Source organism: Miscanthus floridulus, chromosome 17 (assembly GCF_019320115.1).
Source record: "Miscanthus floridulus cultivar M001 chromosome 17, ASM1932011v1, whole genome shotgun sequence".
Taxonomy (NCBI): Eukaryota; Viridiplantae; Streptophyta; class Magnoliopsida; order Poales; family Poaceae; genus Miscanthus; species Miscanthus floridulus.
In genome coordinates, this window is record NC_089596.1 from 10007767 (window position 1) to 10024601 (window position 16835).

The 16835-nt window shown below is 44.5% G+C and overlaps 1 protein-coding gene across 2 annotated transcripts; it reads left to right on the top strand.

Moving 5' to 3' along the window:
* The first annotated feature begins 8567 nt into the window (after positions 1-8567).
* On the top strand, positions 8568-15942 carry LOC136518879 (replication protein A 70 kDa DNA-binding subunit A-like). 2 transcript variants are annotated; one of them, XM_066512577.1, is made up of 5 exons: positions 8568-8917; positions 11621-11777; positions 11901-11976; positions 12048-12342; positions 13625-15942. In XM_066512577.1, the coding sequence occupies exons 1-5, from the start codon at positions 8619-8621 to the stop codon at positions 15429-15431; spliced, it is 2634 nt and encodes an 877-aa protein (XP_066368674.1). In that variant the 5' UTR covers positions 8568-8618; the 3' UTR covers positions 15432-15942. The 2 variants fall into 2 exon arrangements, with proteins under 2 accessions (XP_066368674.1, XP_066368673.1); XM_066512576.1 differs by having other exon boundaries at positions 11621-11976.
* Positions 15943-16835: the final 893 nt, after the last annotated feature.

Here is a 16835-nt window from a genome sequence, read left to right on the forward strand (position 1 = left end):
CACCTAAAAAGGATAAGTCTACATCTATTTCTAAGGCCGAGGGGATTAAATTGAAGGGTGGTGTTATGCTTGCAACAAAATATGACTTTGCTGAAATTTCTAATGATGATATTTGCTATGCTTTGGTATACAAACGAGCTATGTTTTTGCTTGATGATATTATTAGTTCGGTGCCTCCTACTGTCACTAACCTTTTGCAGGAGTATGAGAAAATTTTTCTAGCTGAGATACCCCCAAGGCTGCCACCTATGAGAGGGATAGAGCATCAAATCGATTTGATTCTAGGAGCAACCTTGGCCAACCGTGCTGGCTATCGAACTAATCTTGAGGAGACTAAGAAAATTCAGCGGCAAGTCCAAGACCTTTTGGACCATGGGTATGTACGTGAAAGCCTTAGTTCTTGTGTCGTTCCTATACTTTTGGTTCCTAAGAAAGATCGAACTTGGCGTATGTGTGTTGATTGTAGAGCCATCAATAATATTACTATTTGGTACCGTCATCCTATTCCTAGGCTAGATGACATGCTTGATGAGTTGTGTGGCTCTATAATTTTCACCAAGATTGATTTGCGAAGTGGCTACCACCAAATTAGAATGAAACTTAGAGATGAATGGAAAACCACGTTTAAAACTAAATTCGGGTTGTATGAGTGGTTAGTAATGCGTTTTGGTTTGACAAATGCACCTAGCACTTTCATGCACTTAATGAATGAGGTTTTAAGAGCTTTTATTGGTCGTTTTGTGGTAGTCTACTTTGATGATATATTGATTTACAACAAGTCTTTGTTGAACATATGGATCACTCACGTATTGTTTTTAATGCTTTACGTGATGCATGATTATTTGGCAACCTTGAGAAGTGCATCTTTTGCATGGATCGAGTTTCTTTTCTTGGCTATGTTATAACTCCATAGAGAATTGAGGTGGACGAGATGAAAATTGAAGCCATAAAGAGCTGGCCGGTTCCCCAAACCGTCACATAGGTGAGGAGTCTTCTTGGTCTTGTAGGATTCTACCACCGCTTCGTCAAAGATTTTAGCACCATTACTGTCCCGTTGTATGAGTTGACGAAGAAAGGGGTGGTGTTTCATTAGAGAAAGGCACATGAGGAGTCCTTTGACACTTTGAAGGACAAGCTCATACATGCACCATTGCTGCAACTTCCAAACTTTGGTAAGACTTTTGAGCTAGAATGTGATGCTAGTGGAGTTGGCATTGGGGGTGTTTTGATGCAAGATGGTAAACCCATTACTTACTTTAGTGAAAAATTGCATGGCCCTGTTCTGAATTATTCCACGTATGATAAGAAATTGTATGCACTTGTTCGTTCTTTAGAGACGTGGCATCATTATTTGTGGCCTAAAGAATTTGTTATTTATTCTGATCATGAATCCCTTAAGTATTTAGCTCTCAACATAATCTAAATCGTAGGCATGCTAAATGGGTTGAATTTATTGAATCTTTTCCATATATCATCAAACACAAGAAAGGGATGGATAATGTGATTGCTGATGCTTTGTCTAGATGATATACCTTGCTGTCCTAACTTGATTGTTAGATTTTTGGGCTTGAATCAATAAAAGAACAATATGCGCTTGATCCTGATTTTAAGGACGTGTTGCTGAATTGTAGAGAGGGATGTACATGGAACAAGTTTATGATTAATGATGGGTTTTTATTTAAAGCTAACCACCTATACATTCCAGTTGGCTCCGTTCGTCTTTTGTTATTGTAGGAGGCACATGGAGGCGGATTGATGGGACATTTTGGTGCCAATAAGATGGAGGAGGTGCTGTCCACATATTTCTTTTGGCCAAGGATGAGGCAAGATGTAGAACAGTACATGGCTCGGTGCGCCACATGTCAAAAAGCTAAGTCACGGTTGAACCCACATGGTTTGTATATGCCTCTTCCTGTTTCTTCTACTCCTTGGATCGATATATCTATGGATTTTGTGTTGGGTTTGCCAAGGACTTAGAGAAGAAGGGATAGTATTTTTGTGGTGGTTGATCGTTTTTCAAAGATGGCATATTTTATTCCTGTCATAAGAGCGATGATGTTGTTCATATTGCTGACCTTTTCTTTTAAGAAATTATTTGCTTGCATGGTATGCCTTCTACTGTTGTTTCAGATCATGATGCAAAATTCTTGAGTCATTTTTGGTGCACTTTGTGGAATAAATTGGGGACCAAGCTGCTATTTTCTACAACATGTCATCCCTAAACTGATGGGCAAACTAAGGTAGTGAATCGAACATTGTCCACCATGTTGAGAGCAATTTTGAAGCGCAAGTTGAAGATGTGGGAAGAGTGTTTGCCGTATGTGGAGTTTGCATATAACAGGGCTGAACATTCCACCACCAAGGTAAGTCCTTTTTAGGTAGTATATGGTTTTAACCCCGGTGCTCCTATTGATCTTTTGCCTTTACCTACCACTGAGAGAACACATAGTGATGCTAGAGAGCGTGGTGATTTCATTTGTAAGTTGCATGAAACAACTAAAGCAAATATTGAAAGAATGAATGCAAAGTATAGAATTGCTGGTAGTAAAGGTAGAAAAAAATTAAACTTGAACTGGTGATTTGATTTGGTTACAGTTGAGAAAAGATAGATTTCATGAGCTGTGTAAGTCTAAATTAATGCCAAGAGCATCTGGTCCTTATAAGATAATTGAGAAAATAAATGATAATGCCTACAAACTTGAGTTGCCACCCGAGTTTGGGGTTAGTCCCACCTTTAACATTACAGATTTGAAACCTTATTTGGGAGAAGAAGATGAGCTTAAGTCGACGACGACTCAGTTTCAAGAGGGGGAGGATGATGAGGACATCACTCCTTCGGATGTACTCGCTGATCCTCCAACCATTATGCAAGGTCCAATGACCCGAGCTCAAATGCGTCAACTCAATTTAGAGGTGAGCTCGTTCTTAAGCGATCCTTTTCATACTTTTGAGAATAGACTACTACCTAATGATGTTATCTTGCTTAGGAACATAGGAGAGGGTCATGACGAGGACATCACTCCATCACATACAAGCCTAGGAGAGGAGGAGGTCCAGCATGGGCGTCCAATTCATCTTTCTCATAGTGGAGGCCCAGTCCAACTGAAGTTGGAGCCCAAATTGGGTTCTAGGACCAGTCTGTCACAAAACTGGTCACATGGGCACGTCCAGGCTCCATTTTCAACGATCCATATGGATGGAAAGCTAATTAGATAAGAAAGCCAATACAAGTGGTCTCATGTCAAAAGCCCTTCGGAATCAATAGGAATCGTCAAAACAAGTCAGCATCCAGAATCTGTCAGGGTGCTGCGACACTGTCTTTTGATCCGTTGGACCGTGTATCGTGTTTGGGCCCATTAGGGGCACGTCTAGGGGGTGACACCCAAGACTCTATATTATACCATCATCACTTTCGTTAGGGTTTTGGGTTTTGCTTAGATTAATCTATTAAGAATAGTTTCGTCGTTCATCGGTTTGTGAGACCCCAACATTATGAGATTAATCATTCATCTGCAATTTATTTGTTTTCTTTCTTGTTCTTGCTTGTGGTCTTCGTTGCGCAGGTAGGGGTGAGCCTTCTTGGCGAGGTCAACCGGATCCGTGTCTCGATTGATAACCAGAGGAGTTGTGGTGCTAAGATTACAGGGTTCGATCTTTCGATCTAAAGCCATATCGGTGTGTCATTCTCTGCCACAACGATAGTTACCTCTACCTGACGAAAGATCGGGATCCCTATCCCCATTATCGGCAAAGTTGTCATTCGGCATTCTTCACAAGTCGCGTGTTGCGCTCATTAGCGGTTTCTCCTTCTCTTATCACGCTGTCGTGAATGACGTGGAAGATCATGCCTCCAAACCCCAGAGGGAAGGTGGGACAGCTTGGAGATGTCCTGGTGGAGCCCTTGGAAGAGTCGTCGGGACTTTTGTCCAAGACATGATGAAGAGACTCGGTTGGAAGACCTAAGTCCTCCGAAAGTTGTCAAACAACCACCATGTTGACCACCGAAGCAGGCTGGCCGGGGTCAGCCTGATCGACCGCGGGGAGATTGGAAGCCCAGTTGCGCTCAGCATTATCAACAAAGACACGACGGACGGTGTTTTGATAGGTAGATGTGGCACCTGCCGACCCAAAAGGATAGGATCTTGAAGAATTTTCAGCTTGAATCTCATACTCGCTCAGATGCAAGCCAGTAGCGGGAAGTGGTCGGTGGCGCACTGTACGTCCTTCTAGGGTTGCCGTAATCATTAGGTCAGAATCACTCCAAACCACATGGGTTGATCGAGCAGGTCTCTGGACCATGGCGATCGGGCGGTCCTGGGGTGTGGGGAAGCCATCTCCTGCCCTAGATTGGTGCAGGACCGAATCCACAAGGATCTGGCACTCCATTAGATGATCCATGACCCGATCAATGGATGTGATCAGATCATCGTTGTTGATGGGTCTTCTGACCCAGCAGCGTGGCACTGGCATGGGAGACGACACCATCGGTGCAGGCATGATTGGCGCTAGAACTGCTTGGGTGATCTCCACGATCTCCTCGTTGTCATCGGGGCTGATGATCTAAGTGATGGATCCAACCGTAAAGACCTGGCCTGGCTCAAGCGGAGCCATGGAACTAGGAAAAGTGACCATCCGGTTTGACATGGAATCAGCGTGCACACTCCCTACCTGGCACGCCACTGTTGATGAAACCTAGTCGGTAGTCTACCGAGGGGTATGCCCATGGCAGTAGATGAATTGGTAGAGTGCGCATGAGGAAACTAGATGGTGACACAAAACACAAGAGACAACGATTTAGATAGGTTCAGGCCGTCAGTTCGACATAATATCCTACGTCCTGTGTCTTTGTGTATTGTATTGCTTGAGATTGGATTGAAATGAGGGGGGTCCCTATCCACCTTATATAGCCGGGGGTAAGGTTACAGATTGGTAGTTTCCTTTCTGGTAAGATTACAAGATAGGAAGTTACAGATTACTTGCGGTCTATTGTAACCGAGCAGATTTGGTAGGCTATCTGAAGATTGATCGGTTGCCTTGTAGAATGCGGCGTACGAGCTAGACTCCTGCGACCGGCGTTGCCCATACGTAGCCTCACATGCTGGGCCTCCCTAGGCAACTTGGCCCACACGTGGCTTTGTGCGCTGGGCCTCTCATGGTGGCTCAACCCAAGTGTAGACCTGTGGGTACTGGGGGTTATGACCCCCACAACAATGGAAATAGGGAATTGCTATATCAGTACCTATTTCTTTTTTTTCCAGGTGGTGAATAGCATCTTAATTAATTCAATCGTTCACAGCTTAGGGACTATTTGGTTGCTACCCTAAGAAACTTGTCTGGCTCAGGCAACAACGTCCAACCACAGACAACTAAAATCCAACGCCTGAGATTGTTGCGTGTACCCACGAACTTTCTCATCAGTGTCCAAACTAGGGCCTAAATAAGCCCTAAGTCTTATTATTCTTCTTTCACCTCACCGGCCCCTTCTTGGGCAACTGTTGTCCTCCTCCGCCCATGGATGATGGGGGCTCGAGTCTTCTTAGCTTAGCCAGTCAGCCCAAGTATCTTTCTATGCCCGTAGGGAGAGCACGACTCGAATCTATTTTTTATGTAAGAAGAGCGACGCCTAAAACAAATATCGATTTCAGACAACCGTAACATAGATCTCTTAAGCTACTGGCCCACCGAGGGAGAGCGGGGTGATGGTGTATGCCTTTGTAAGACAACAACAACAATGCATAAGATATGAATGTGGCTAGATGAAATTGTACACAAGCATATCATTCTCTTCTTAGGCCTTGTTTAAATTTAGGGTGTAAAGTTTTGAGGTGTCACATCGGGTGTCACGTGAAGGTGTGCATGGGGTGTTCGGATACTAATAAAAAAACAAATTTATAGAATCCGTCAGTAATCCGTGAGACAAATTTATTAAGCCTAATTAATTCGTTATTAACACATGTGTCACTGTAGCACCACATTGTCAAATCATGGACTAATTAGACTTAAAAGATTCGTCTTGTAAATTAGTCGCAAACTGTGCAATTAGTTATTTTTAGTCTATATTTAATACTCTATGCATGTGTCAAATATTCGATGGGATAGAGAGTAAACTTTTGAGTGAGGAACTAAATAAGGCCTTAATTTTTGCTTTTCTTCATTATAAATAAAAACTTGATATGGCTCCTCTTCTACTACTCTTTCAGAGGAGCCTAAGGGCACGTACAATGGTGTCTCTTCCCCCGTCTCTTTGTTACCGTTTTTTTGCAAAATACACCCTCGCTCGCCTTGTAGACGGTTGCCCCGTCGCCTCGTGAGGCGACGACGAGGGCTCGTGCTCCGAGGCCGAATCGCCTACTGAAGCAGCATTGTAGGAGTCGTCTTCTTGACTCATCGAAGGATGTGGATCTCGCACGAGCACACACTGAATCTAGTATTCGCGCGCGTGGGGGGATGTTGGGCGCCCTGGCCGTTGCGAGCAGCGTGGTCGAGCTCCGCCGTGCCGTGGACTGCGCGCGGCAACCTCCGCCGTGCCGTGAGCTGCGCGCGGCGACCTCCGTCGCAGCCGTCGCGTGCCGCACTGCAAGCTGTGCGCGCCGACCTCCGCCATGCCGCTGCGGGACGCGCAGGCCAGCTCCACGCACCACGGGCTGAGAACGGGTGAGCTCCGCCCCGGCCGCTCTGCCCTGGCCACCAGGAGCCACGCGGGTGAGCTCCGCCCTGAGCAGGTCAGTGCCAGTCCCTGGGATTGTTTGACAGAGATGCGCTATTTTGTTTGACGGTGCAATCGAAGCTCAAATATGTTTGACAGAGCCACAGCGCCATCGTCCATCGATGGATCCAGCGGAGGCGGCTTCCCCAACTTTGACAGAGATGCGTGCTGCTGCTTGTAGTACCTACTAGTGTTTGCTTCGATTGCTATATGCTATCAGTTTAAGATTTCTTTGATGTGCACCCCCTTTGTTTACAGTGATACTTACGCCAGGGCTAGATGCTAGACCAGATATAGTTAAATCTGCATATAGTACTACAATGATCCTATCTTCAGTTGAGTGCCAATTTTCTGAGCCAGTTTTCTGAATCTTCAGTTAGAGCAAGCCTGTGAGCACTGTGATTTTTCTGAATGTGCTATTTTTCTAAATGTGTGCAGTGTGAAGCTGATGTAAAGTTGCTGTGAAGACTGTTGTCGTGGAGATTGAAATTAAGCTTGCTGTGAACTGCTATGAACATCATCATCCTGTTAGCTTTATTGCAAAACCCTGGGCTATGAGGACTTGCAGCTATGAATGTTGTAGCAACTATTATCCTACTGTCCAGGAACTTTATCCTATCTGAATGTGAACTTTATCCTATATGTGCTGTTATTTTCTAAATGTGCTGCTATTTTCTGAATTTGAACCGAGCTATCAGCATACTAGCTGTTGTCTGATTATGGTGCACTACTATTTTTTTAATGTGAATAGAGCTTTGCTACTATGATCCTTGAAGCACTGGCAACTCGGGATCTTTCTATATGACATACTTTTTTTTATCATGTTGCTCTTATTTATTCTTGATACATTTTCTATCAAATAGTCACACAATAAAAGAGCGTACCCAGTGTAGATCCTAGCTACATGCAAAGCATTAAATAGCTTAGAGACGGACCCCTATTTATAAATTATATAACCTATCTTTATATCTGTCTGTATGATAGATTCGAGACGTTTAGAGATAAACCCTAATCTATGAGTTGTACCTGCCCTAGCCCTTGTTTAGTTCCCACCAATTCCAGAATTTGGCACTATGCAAAAAGAAGATTCCCCATCCCATCAAACTTGCGGTACATGCATGGAGTACTAAATGTTGACGAAATCAAAAACTAATTGCACAGTTTGGTTGTACTTTACGAGACGAACGTTTTAAGTCTAATTAGTCAACGATCGGACAATTATTACCAAATAAAACAAAACGGCACTGTAGCTACAGTGTTGATGCAGTGAATTGGGCGGCGCTGATTCGGCCGAACTAAACAGGCCCCTAAGCATTCGAGAAAAAGTCATAAATTGTAGCTCCTCGTCCGCGACCCAATTCACAAAGCGCCTCGAACTCCTCCAATATTCAATATAAAAAGTTTGGTATAACTCTTCGGAGCCTACAGTAAGCTCTCGTTGTCCATTCTCGTCATTTCGGGCATACATGATTAACTTTCAAAATTTGTCATATAAAAGATTTGATAAGTCAAAAGTTAAAAAAAATTACTATAGATTTAGTAAGCCAAACGAGAGAGTTTGACAAGTTTAATAGAACTAAATACTTGCTAAAATTATAGCTCGACAAATCAGGTCTAAAATTTAGCTGAAATTAACTGATTTTATTAGAGAAAATATTGTTCGGCTGGTTTTGATAAACAGTAAAATGAGTGAGGCAACCAGCCGGCTGGTCTGATTTTTTCAGACCCGCGAACACGCTCAAGCAATCAGACCCTTCCACTTCGCCGCCCCAACCAGACCACCGTACACTTCTCTCCATTACTACAAGTCTGCTGCAACCGCGACTCCTGTCTCTCTCTCCCTCCCTCTCTCTCTCTGCATTCTGCACCAAGATACCTCCGAGTTCCTTGCATCTCCGTTCCCCACTGCGCAATGGGAGGAGGAGGGGGGGAAGTGATGGAGGTGCCCCTGTCGACGGGGGCGTTGGAGGCGATGTGGCGGGAGGATGGGCTGCGCCCGGTGCTGCAGCTGGCGGACGCGCCGCAGATGGCCGGCGGCGGCCCGGCTTCGGAGGCTGGGCGGTACCGCGTCGCGCTCTGCGACGGCGGCGCGCGCCTGCATCCGGGGATGCTCGCCGCGTCCCTCAACCACCTCGTCGCCCGCGGCGCGCTCCGCCGCGGCACCGTCATCCGCGTCCTCGAGTACTTAACCGGCTTCAGCCGCACGCAAAGGTGACGGATCGGTCCGTCTCGCATGATCGCATCCCGCTCCCCTCCTTCCTCTCTATGCTACCCTAACCTAGCGGCTAGCGCGCCCGTCAGGATCCACATTGGACAGTTCTTGTGCGCCGCCGCTGTGCGCGTCCGTCAGGATCCACATTAGTCACAAGTTACTACTGTAGAGATGCCTAGGATTTCGTGCCTTTTTTATTTTTGTGCTACTGAAAATCTTGCCACGGCGTCCAGCAACCCTTCGTTACGTTCATTCGTCGCCCTAGGGGTGGCCGATGGGGTTTCTGTGACTGCGCAGTGACAGATCCAACGTTACTGCATGGCTTGCCAACAAGCGCTGTTTTTTTTTTTTGTTACCGGAATGCATGCGGGGCTGTTCTCCGTTTTGGGGGTTTTGGCACCAGCAGTGAGGAGCTGAGCTATCGATCATAAAAATGTATTGCCTTTTTTTTCCTTATTATTGTGTCTATGGATGTGCCTTTGCATGGAATCGGCAAAGTGCCAGTGACCCCTCTGTGGTCCTTGCTCTTTTAGTCTTATATAGGTTTGGTTATGCGCATAAGGTTTTGTATTTATATCATATCAATTTACTGATCAGATTATGCTGTAATTCCTTTCTTTGTAGTCTGAAACCACAGAGAGTTTTTAGTCTGTTACTGCACCATACTCTGAAAAGTAGAACTAAAATCATCGGTTTATTTGGTCGGACGTGGTTTGAGCTTCTTATTAGTTTGTTACTGAAATGGCCATAACTGCCTATGTTGCATTTCCACTTGCATTTGATATAGGAGTATATGCTTGTACATTACTGATTCAGATGGGGTTGTCTGTCCATTTTTACTTTCTTATCAGAAGTTACAAATTCCATGGAGTTCTGAACTTGTCAACCAATTTTCTTAAGTTCAAAATAACTTTTTGTTCACACATATTCTACATAATAAAGGGCAAAGCTCTCAGCTTTGAGCGAAATATTCTTCCGTTATTTGTTTCACTGCTCTAGTTGGTTTGTCACAAACATTACTGCATGGACTGCCAACAAGGACTGCATTTTGTAGTTACCAGATGCATGCGGGTGTGCTCTCCATTATTTGGTTTTGGCACCTGCAGTGAGACCTTAGCAGTCGATCAGAACCTTATTGACTTCTGCGTCACATGTGTCGAGTACATCAATTTACATGCAATGGAGAGCTATATGCATCAACAACAACAACAACAACAAAGCCTTTAAGTCCCAAACAAGTTGGGGTAGGCTAGAGTTGAAACCCAGCAGAAGCAATCAAGGTTCAGGCACGTGAATAGCTGTTTTCCAAGCACTCCTATCTAAGGCTAAGTCTTTGGGTATATTTCATCCTTTCAAGTCTCCTTTTATTGCCTCTACCCAAGTCAACTTTGGTCTTCCTCTGCCTCTATTCACGTTACTATCCTGGCTTAGGATTCCACTACGCACCGGTGCCTCTGGATGTCTCCGTTGGACATGTCCAAACCATCTCAACCGGTGTTGAAAAGCTTTTCTTCAATTGGTGCTACCCCTAATCTATCACGTATATCATCGTTCCGAACTCGATCCCTTCTTGTATGACCACAAATTCAACGTGACATACGCATTTCCGCGACACTTATCTGTTGAACATGTCGTCTTTTCGTAGGCCAACATTCTGCACCATACAACATAGCAGGTCTAATCGCCGTCCTATAAAACTTGCCTTTTAGCTTCTGTGGTACCCTTTTGTCACATAGGACACCAGATGCTTGACGCCACTTCATCCACCCTGCTTTGATTCTATGGCTGACATCTTCATCAATATCCCCGTCTCTCTATAGCATTGATCCTAAATATCGAAAAGTATCCTTCCTAGGCACTACTTGACCTTCCAAACTAATATCTTCCTCCTCCCGAGTAGTAGTGCCGAAGTCACATCTCATATACTCAGTTTTAGTTCTACTGAGTCTAAAACCTTTGGACTCCAAAGAATGGAGAGCTATATGCATCAGATGCATCAAATGTACAAGCCATAGGCGCAATGCTCAGTGTTGTTTCAGACTATACTGTCAGACCTTGGATTTTGTCTTTTACTGCAACAGACTTAAAAAGTGAAACTGAAATCATCAGTTTTATTTGGTTCAATGTGGTTCTGGGTTTCTTAGTTTGTCGCAGAAATGGACACAACTGTTTATGTTGCATTCCCACTTGCATCTGGTGTATATATGCTTGTACATTACTGATTCAGATGGGTGCACTCATACATTTTTCCTTTCTTATTTGATGATACAATTCCATGGAGTTCCCGACATGTCAGTTTTCTTTCCTTATGTTCGAAAATAACTTTTTGTTCACATATTTGTATCGCTACATATGCTAAACTAAAAGGCAAAGGTCTGAGCTTTAAGCCAAATGTTCTTCTATTATTTGTTTCACTGCTCTAGTTGGTTTATCAGAAACAGGCTCACTCTTTCTTCCTGTATAACTATTATGTTTTTCTAACTTGCTGGTCCTGTTCAAATTTCTTTCTCCATTTATATATGCCCTGCAATTCTAAGTTCATTACTCGAAGTAAGCATATTTTTCCTTTTCTGGATGAACAAACTCCTCACATGTCATATCCCACTAAATCTGCTTGATGTGTTTCGTGAATTAATTCTAAACAATTATAATTGGCTGTTCCCTGACTATTTTTCCTTCTCTGTCTTGGTTTCTTCATTCAGGGTCATTATTGTTATCCAACTTGAGATACTGCACGCTGAGTGCATGCTAATCCGCAGTCCCACAATCTTTGAGGCCAATGCAAGTCAACATATTGGTGTATCCTGTTCTGGTGGTCTTGCCATCCATGAACCTTGCTTCATGCCATGTACTCAGCAGGTTATTAGCAACTCGTCATGTTCTCCTGATAAGGGAGTGTTGGATTCTTCAGTTACACCAAGGGCAGAACCTACTGTGATTAATCTGCCATTCAGTGAATGTTTTTGTTCAATGCCAGCACAGAGCACAGTAGAAGCCAAGATGCAGCAGCTTTCATTGAATGATCATCAAAACCAAAGGTTTATGAAGACTGCCACAGGTGATGGATTGACCCTCCTGGAAACTCTTATGCAAACCCAATGCTAGCTTCTTATCTGTACGATTCACCAGGGCTCTCAGGCACGATGGCGGCGTGGCTGACGCCCGGCGCGGTGGTGGCGGTCTCCGAGCACGGCGACGGCAATGGGACGCTGCAGCCGGTGCTGCAGGTGGTGGACGTGCGGATGGTAAAAAACGTCGAGAACCCCTCCGCCGAGTGCTTCCGGATGGTGCTCTCCGATGGCGTCTACACGATGCAGTCCATGCTTGCCACCGCCAAGAACACGCGCGTCCGGGACGGCTCCATCCAGAAGGGCTCAATTATCCACCTCCAGGAGTTCACCTGCAGCACCATCCAGAACCGCAGGTGAGGATTAGTTATTAATCCTTCGCTGCGCTTGATTCCCAGCTTCATCCCTGGTCCGAGTCGCAGATTTGTTTTTATCTTGCTGCGTGCCTAGTAGAAAGGTTGAATCTTGGTTTACCTCCCGCACGATTCGCTCGATGTTCGGTGCTGTAAAACCTGCAGCATGTTAGACTCGTGCCATATTGTTAGGGTTGCGACATTTCCTGCAGCATGTTAGGCTCGCCGGTGTGGCTACGGCGGCTCGCGCGCGTGGCTGTGATAGTGGCTGTAGGCACACTGACCAGCAGCAGCACAGTGGCTTGCACAGCAGCACGCCGACAGACCGGACAACACGTAGCAGCACGCCGACGGACCAAACAACACGTAGCAGCACGCCAACGAGACCGAACAGCAGCACGTAGCGACGGACCGAACAGCAGCAGCTCGCACAACAGCAGCACGCGCGTGGCTGTGATGGTGGCTCGCACATGGACCGATCAGCAGCACGCCGACGAGACAGCGGCACAGCGATGAGCTAGCCATGGCCATGAGAGGTGAGAGATGAGAGAGAGATGACATGTGGGCCCATACCCGTTTGGATGAATATGAGACCCAAACATAGTTTAAGGACCGAAATGACACACTTTTTGAGTTCAGGGACCGGGATGACACGCTCCTACAAGTTTGAGGCCTGGCCATGAACTTTACTCTTTTCCCTTTGTCATTAGCAATTTTCAATTGAAAGAAAACTGTCAAACGGGCAAAGTTTCTTTTATTCTTTATAGACTTTCTATGCTGTTGATGATCCTTAGTGCAGTGAAAGGGTGGTGTAGTTTTGTGCTTGTAGTTACAAGTCGGAAAGCTCTTATTCTGGCATCCATGTCAAATCAGTAAAACTGTCACAACATGTTCTGCTGTGACCATTCAAATGAGTCGTAGAAGTAGCTCTTTTAAGATATGACGAGTCTGAACCTTGTAGACTCTCGTGGGTGTTACTAAACTGTGCACAATTATTGAATTCTAATGAATTGCCATACATCAATAGAATGTGGATTTACTGATATGCTGAATTTTAAGATCTGAAGTGGGTTACTGTTGTTTCATGAATATTTCAAGAATCATTGTGTCCCCTACTTATTTGGTTCTATGATTTGAGTCAATTCTTTGAAATACCTATTTCTGCTAGAGCTGACTAGGCATCTCCTAAAGAGAAGAATATCGTATTTCAATTTTAGTTTGTGGACACCTTTCTGTGGCTTGCCTCTTGTCAGTTGAGTTGACCATGCCTTTATCTTTTGTTCAGGTTCATTATTGTTAGCAAACTTTATGTTCTGCAAAGTGAGTGCAACATAATGGGAAACCCCAAACCCTATGAGATGAGGAACCAACCTAATGAGCAGGTCACCAACTTACTGGCCAATGCTGCTCAAGCTAATACTGGCATTACCCCTGTTAGTGCTTTGAACCCATACCAAACTATATGGAAGATCAAGGCTAGGGTGACTGCAAAGACTGATCTGAGGCACTACAACAGCTCCAGAGGTCCCGGAAATGTCTTCTCCTTTGATCTCCTTGATGGACAGGGTGGAGAAATCCGTGCAACATGCTTCAATGCGCAGGCTGATCAGTTTTTCGACCTCATTGAGGTTGATAAGGTGTACCTGATATCTAAAGGGTCGGTGAAACCAGCACAGAAGAAGTTCAACTCTTTGAATCATGAGTATGAAATAACTCTGGATTTCAAAACATCTATTGAAGTCTGCATTGATGATGATAGCAACATCCCTAGGCAGCAGTATAATTTCCGGCAGATAAGCGAAATTGAGAACATTGAGGCAGGTGCTATTGTGGATTTGGTTGGGATTGTTACATCAGTTGGTCCTTCTGCCATGATAATCCGAAAGGATGGCTCAGAAGCCCAGAAAAGAACTCTTCAACTGAAAGACATGTCTGTTCGGAGCATGGAAATAATCCTTTGGGGCAAATTCTGTGATGCAGAGGGACATCAACTGCAGTTGCTGTGTGATTCAGATTCAAACCCTATACTGTCTCTCAAAGGTGGACGTGTTAGTGATTTCAGTGGTAGATCTGTGGTCACAATCAGCTCAACTCAGTTAAAAGTAAACCCAGATTTTCCAGTGGCTGAAAGGCTGAAGCAGTGGTACATAACTGAAGGAAAGAATACTGCTTGCATTTCTTTGTCTCGGGGAATATCAAACATGAGCGGGAATCATGTGCTGAAAACAATTGCACAGATCAAGGATGAGAACCTGGGGCGATCAGATAAGCCTGACTTCATCACTGTTAGGGCTGTACTCTCACATGTGGGAGCTGATAAATTCTGTTATCAAGCTTGTTCCTTGGAGCTTAATGGTAAGCAATGTTGTTCCTTGGATCTTAATGGTAAGCGATGCTACAAAAAGGTGATGAGAAATGGTGATGGGACATGGTATTGTGATAAATGCAATCAGCGCACTGAAAATTGTGAGTACAGGTACATGCTTTCGTGTCAGATCAAGGATCACACTGGTACTACTTACGTTACTGCATTCCAAGAGGCTGGTGAAGCAATATTTGGCCACACGGCGCAAGAGCTTTTCATGATACGAAATGTAGAACAAGATGACCTGAGATTCACAGAAATCATGCAGGCGGTCCTTCGGCGTGAATACCTATTCAAGCTGAAAATCGATGAGCAAACCTATAAACGTGAGCAGCGTGTGAAATGCACCATCATTGGTGTCAAGAAGCTGGAAGAGACCAACAACCTTTTGAAGGATGTTTCGCGCCCAGTTCTGAAGGATGATTCGTCCTACACCCCAAACGTTGGCTCTGCCAATTTGGAAGCTAGACAGAGCATGCTAACCTCCAGCAATGCTAACCTCCAGCTAGACAGAGCAAGCTACAGCTCCAGCATGCTAGCCTCCAGCAATGTGGGTGCCACAGGCTTTGCACAGTCGAACTGGATGCCTACTCCACCATCAGCTTCATCCGATGGTTGTGATTTCAATGGTGGCTTTGGCTTTTTGGATCAGTCGGCAGTGAGGGGAGCCCCACTGTGCTTCAAATGCAACCAGCCTGGGCACTGGTTTAAGGACTGCCTTGTCTGAGGCACTTCAGTGCCTTGGCTCATCCAGGAGGTCGCTGGAAATACCTCTCATACCAAGTAGCTCTATCGGTTGCTTTTGCTTAGTAGGCTGGAGTCCTACTTTATCATGTGCAGTTATATTTTCAGTTCCTATCTATATATCTATGTGCCTGGTTCCTATGGACCAGGTGGTTAGTACTTAGTAATATGCAGGAGGTTGCTGGAAAAACCTATGTCCTTTGCAAGCCTGCCTTATTGTGGAACCTGTGGTTTGTATGCAACTGATGACTAGTAGTTTTCATCTTCGGTCTGTTCGCTGGTTGGTTTCTGGGCTGGTTTGGGTTGGCTGGTGCTGATTTATTGTGAGAGGAAAACACTGTTGGCTGGCTGGTTTGGGCTGGCTAAAACCAACAAACGAACAGGCTGCTTATGTTGAAGAATGTTTTTATATATTTGTTCTGTCCAAGTCCAATCGACAGTTATTTTTTTAACGGACAGCAGTGGGAGAGAATTCCCACCTGAATTTGTATTGATATATCGTGGCATAACCATATCAAGTCATGTTCGCTTCGCTGAAAAGCTATAACTGAAAGTATTGTTCGCTGATTTATTGTGAGAGAAAAACAATGTCCGTTCGCTGAAAGAGTACGGCTCATAAGAAGCGAACATGGACTAAAACCAAAACCTAGCTAAACTAGGGTAAATTACTGTTTGCTTTGCTGAAAAAGTTTTGTTTTCAAGGAAAATAAGGCAAAATCCTTTTGTTCGGTTAATTTAGAAAAACCGGACTAAAACCAAAACCTAGCTAAACTAGGGTAAATATCCACTAGAAAGAAAAATCAACGACCCAGCACATGCACGGGGCAAGAACAACAATCGACGGTTTGTTGGTGTCTACTTTGCTTCTGCATGCCTGTGAAGCGTTCAGGCAGATGCCCTCTTTATTTTTTTAAATCCTCATGAATTAGGTGTTCGCGTGTAGGAGCAAGGATACTGCACCCGGGCTGGTTGGTGATGGTAATCACCTGTGCTGTGACTAGGAGAATCTGCTGCATTTGATTGCCCGAGGATTATTTGATCTGCTCGCGTGAAAAGGCCCTTTTTATCATCAAAAGGCCGCCGGAGTATCGTTTACTGTGCGTATATTTACCATTATTACGGATGTTATCTTACACTGTTATTGACATGGTATTTTTTATACCACTCACGTCATAATGATGATAAATATGTAAATAATCCGTTGAAGTCAAGAGAAAGGAGGAAATATTTAATGGCGAGCAGCTCACTTTTATTTTAAAAGAAAAAGAAAACCAAAATCAATGCAGCAAATTTTGTTAGAACGAGGAAAGACAGAGCAAGTATTGCCGCAGTATCTATTGTTGCTCAGACCTTTTTTTTTCGAGCAAGGAGAGAATTTTATTAGTTA

Excerpts from the sequence above, each read along its gene's own strand:
- LOC136518879 (XM_066512576.1), top strand. The coding sequence starts at position 8,619 with ATGGGAGGAGGAGGGGGGGAAGTGATGGAGGTGCCCCTGTCGACGGGG. Across the intron at positions 11,977-12,047 it reads GTTTATGAAGACTGCCACAG|GGCTCTCAGGCACGATGGCG; the intron begins GTGATGGATTGA and ends ACGATTCACCAG. Across the intron at positions 12,343-13,624 it reads AGCACCATCCAGAACCGCAG|GTTCATTATTGTTAGCAAAC; the intron begins GTGAGGATTAGT and ends TCTTTTGTTCAG.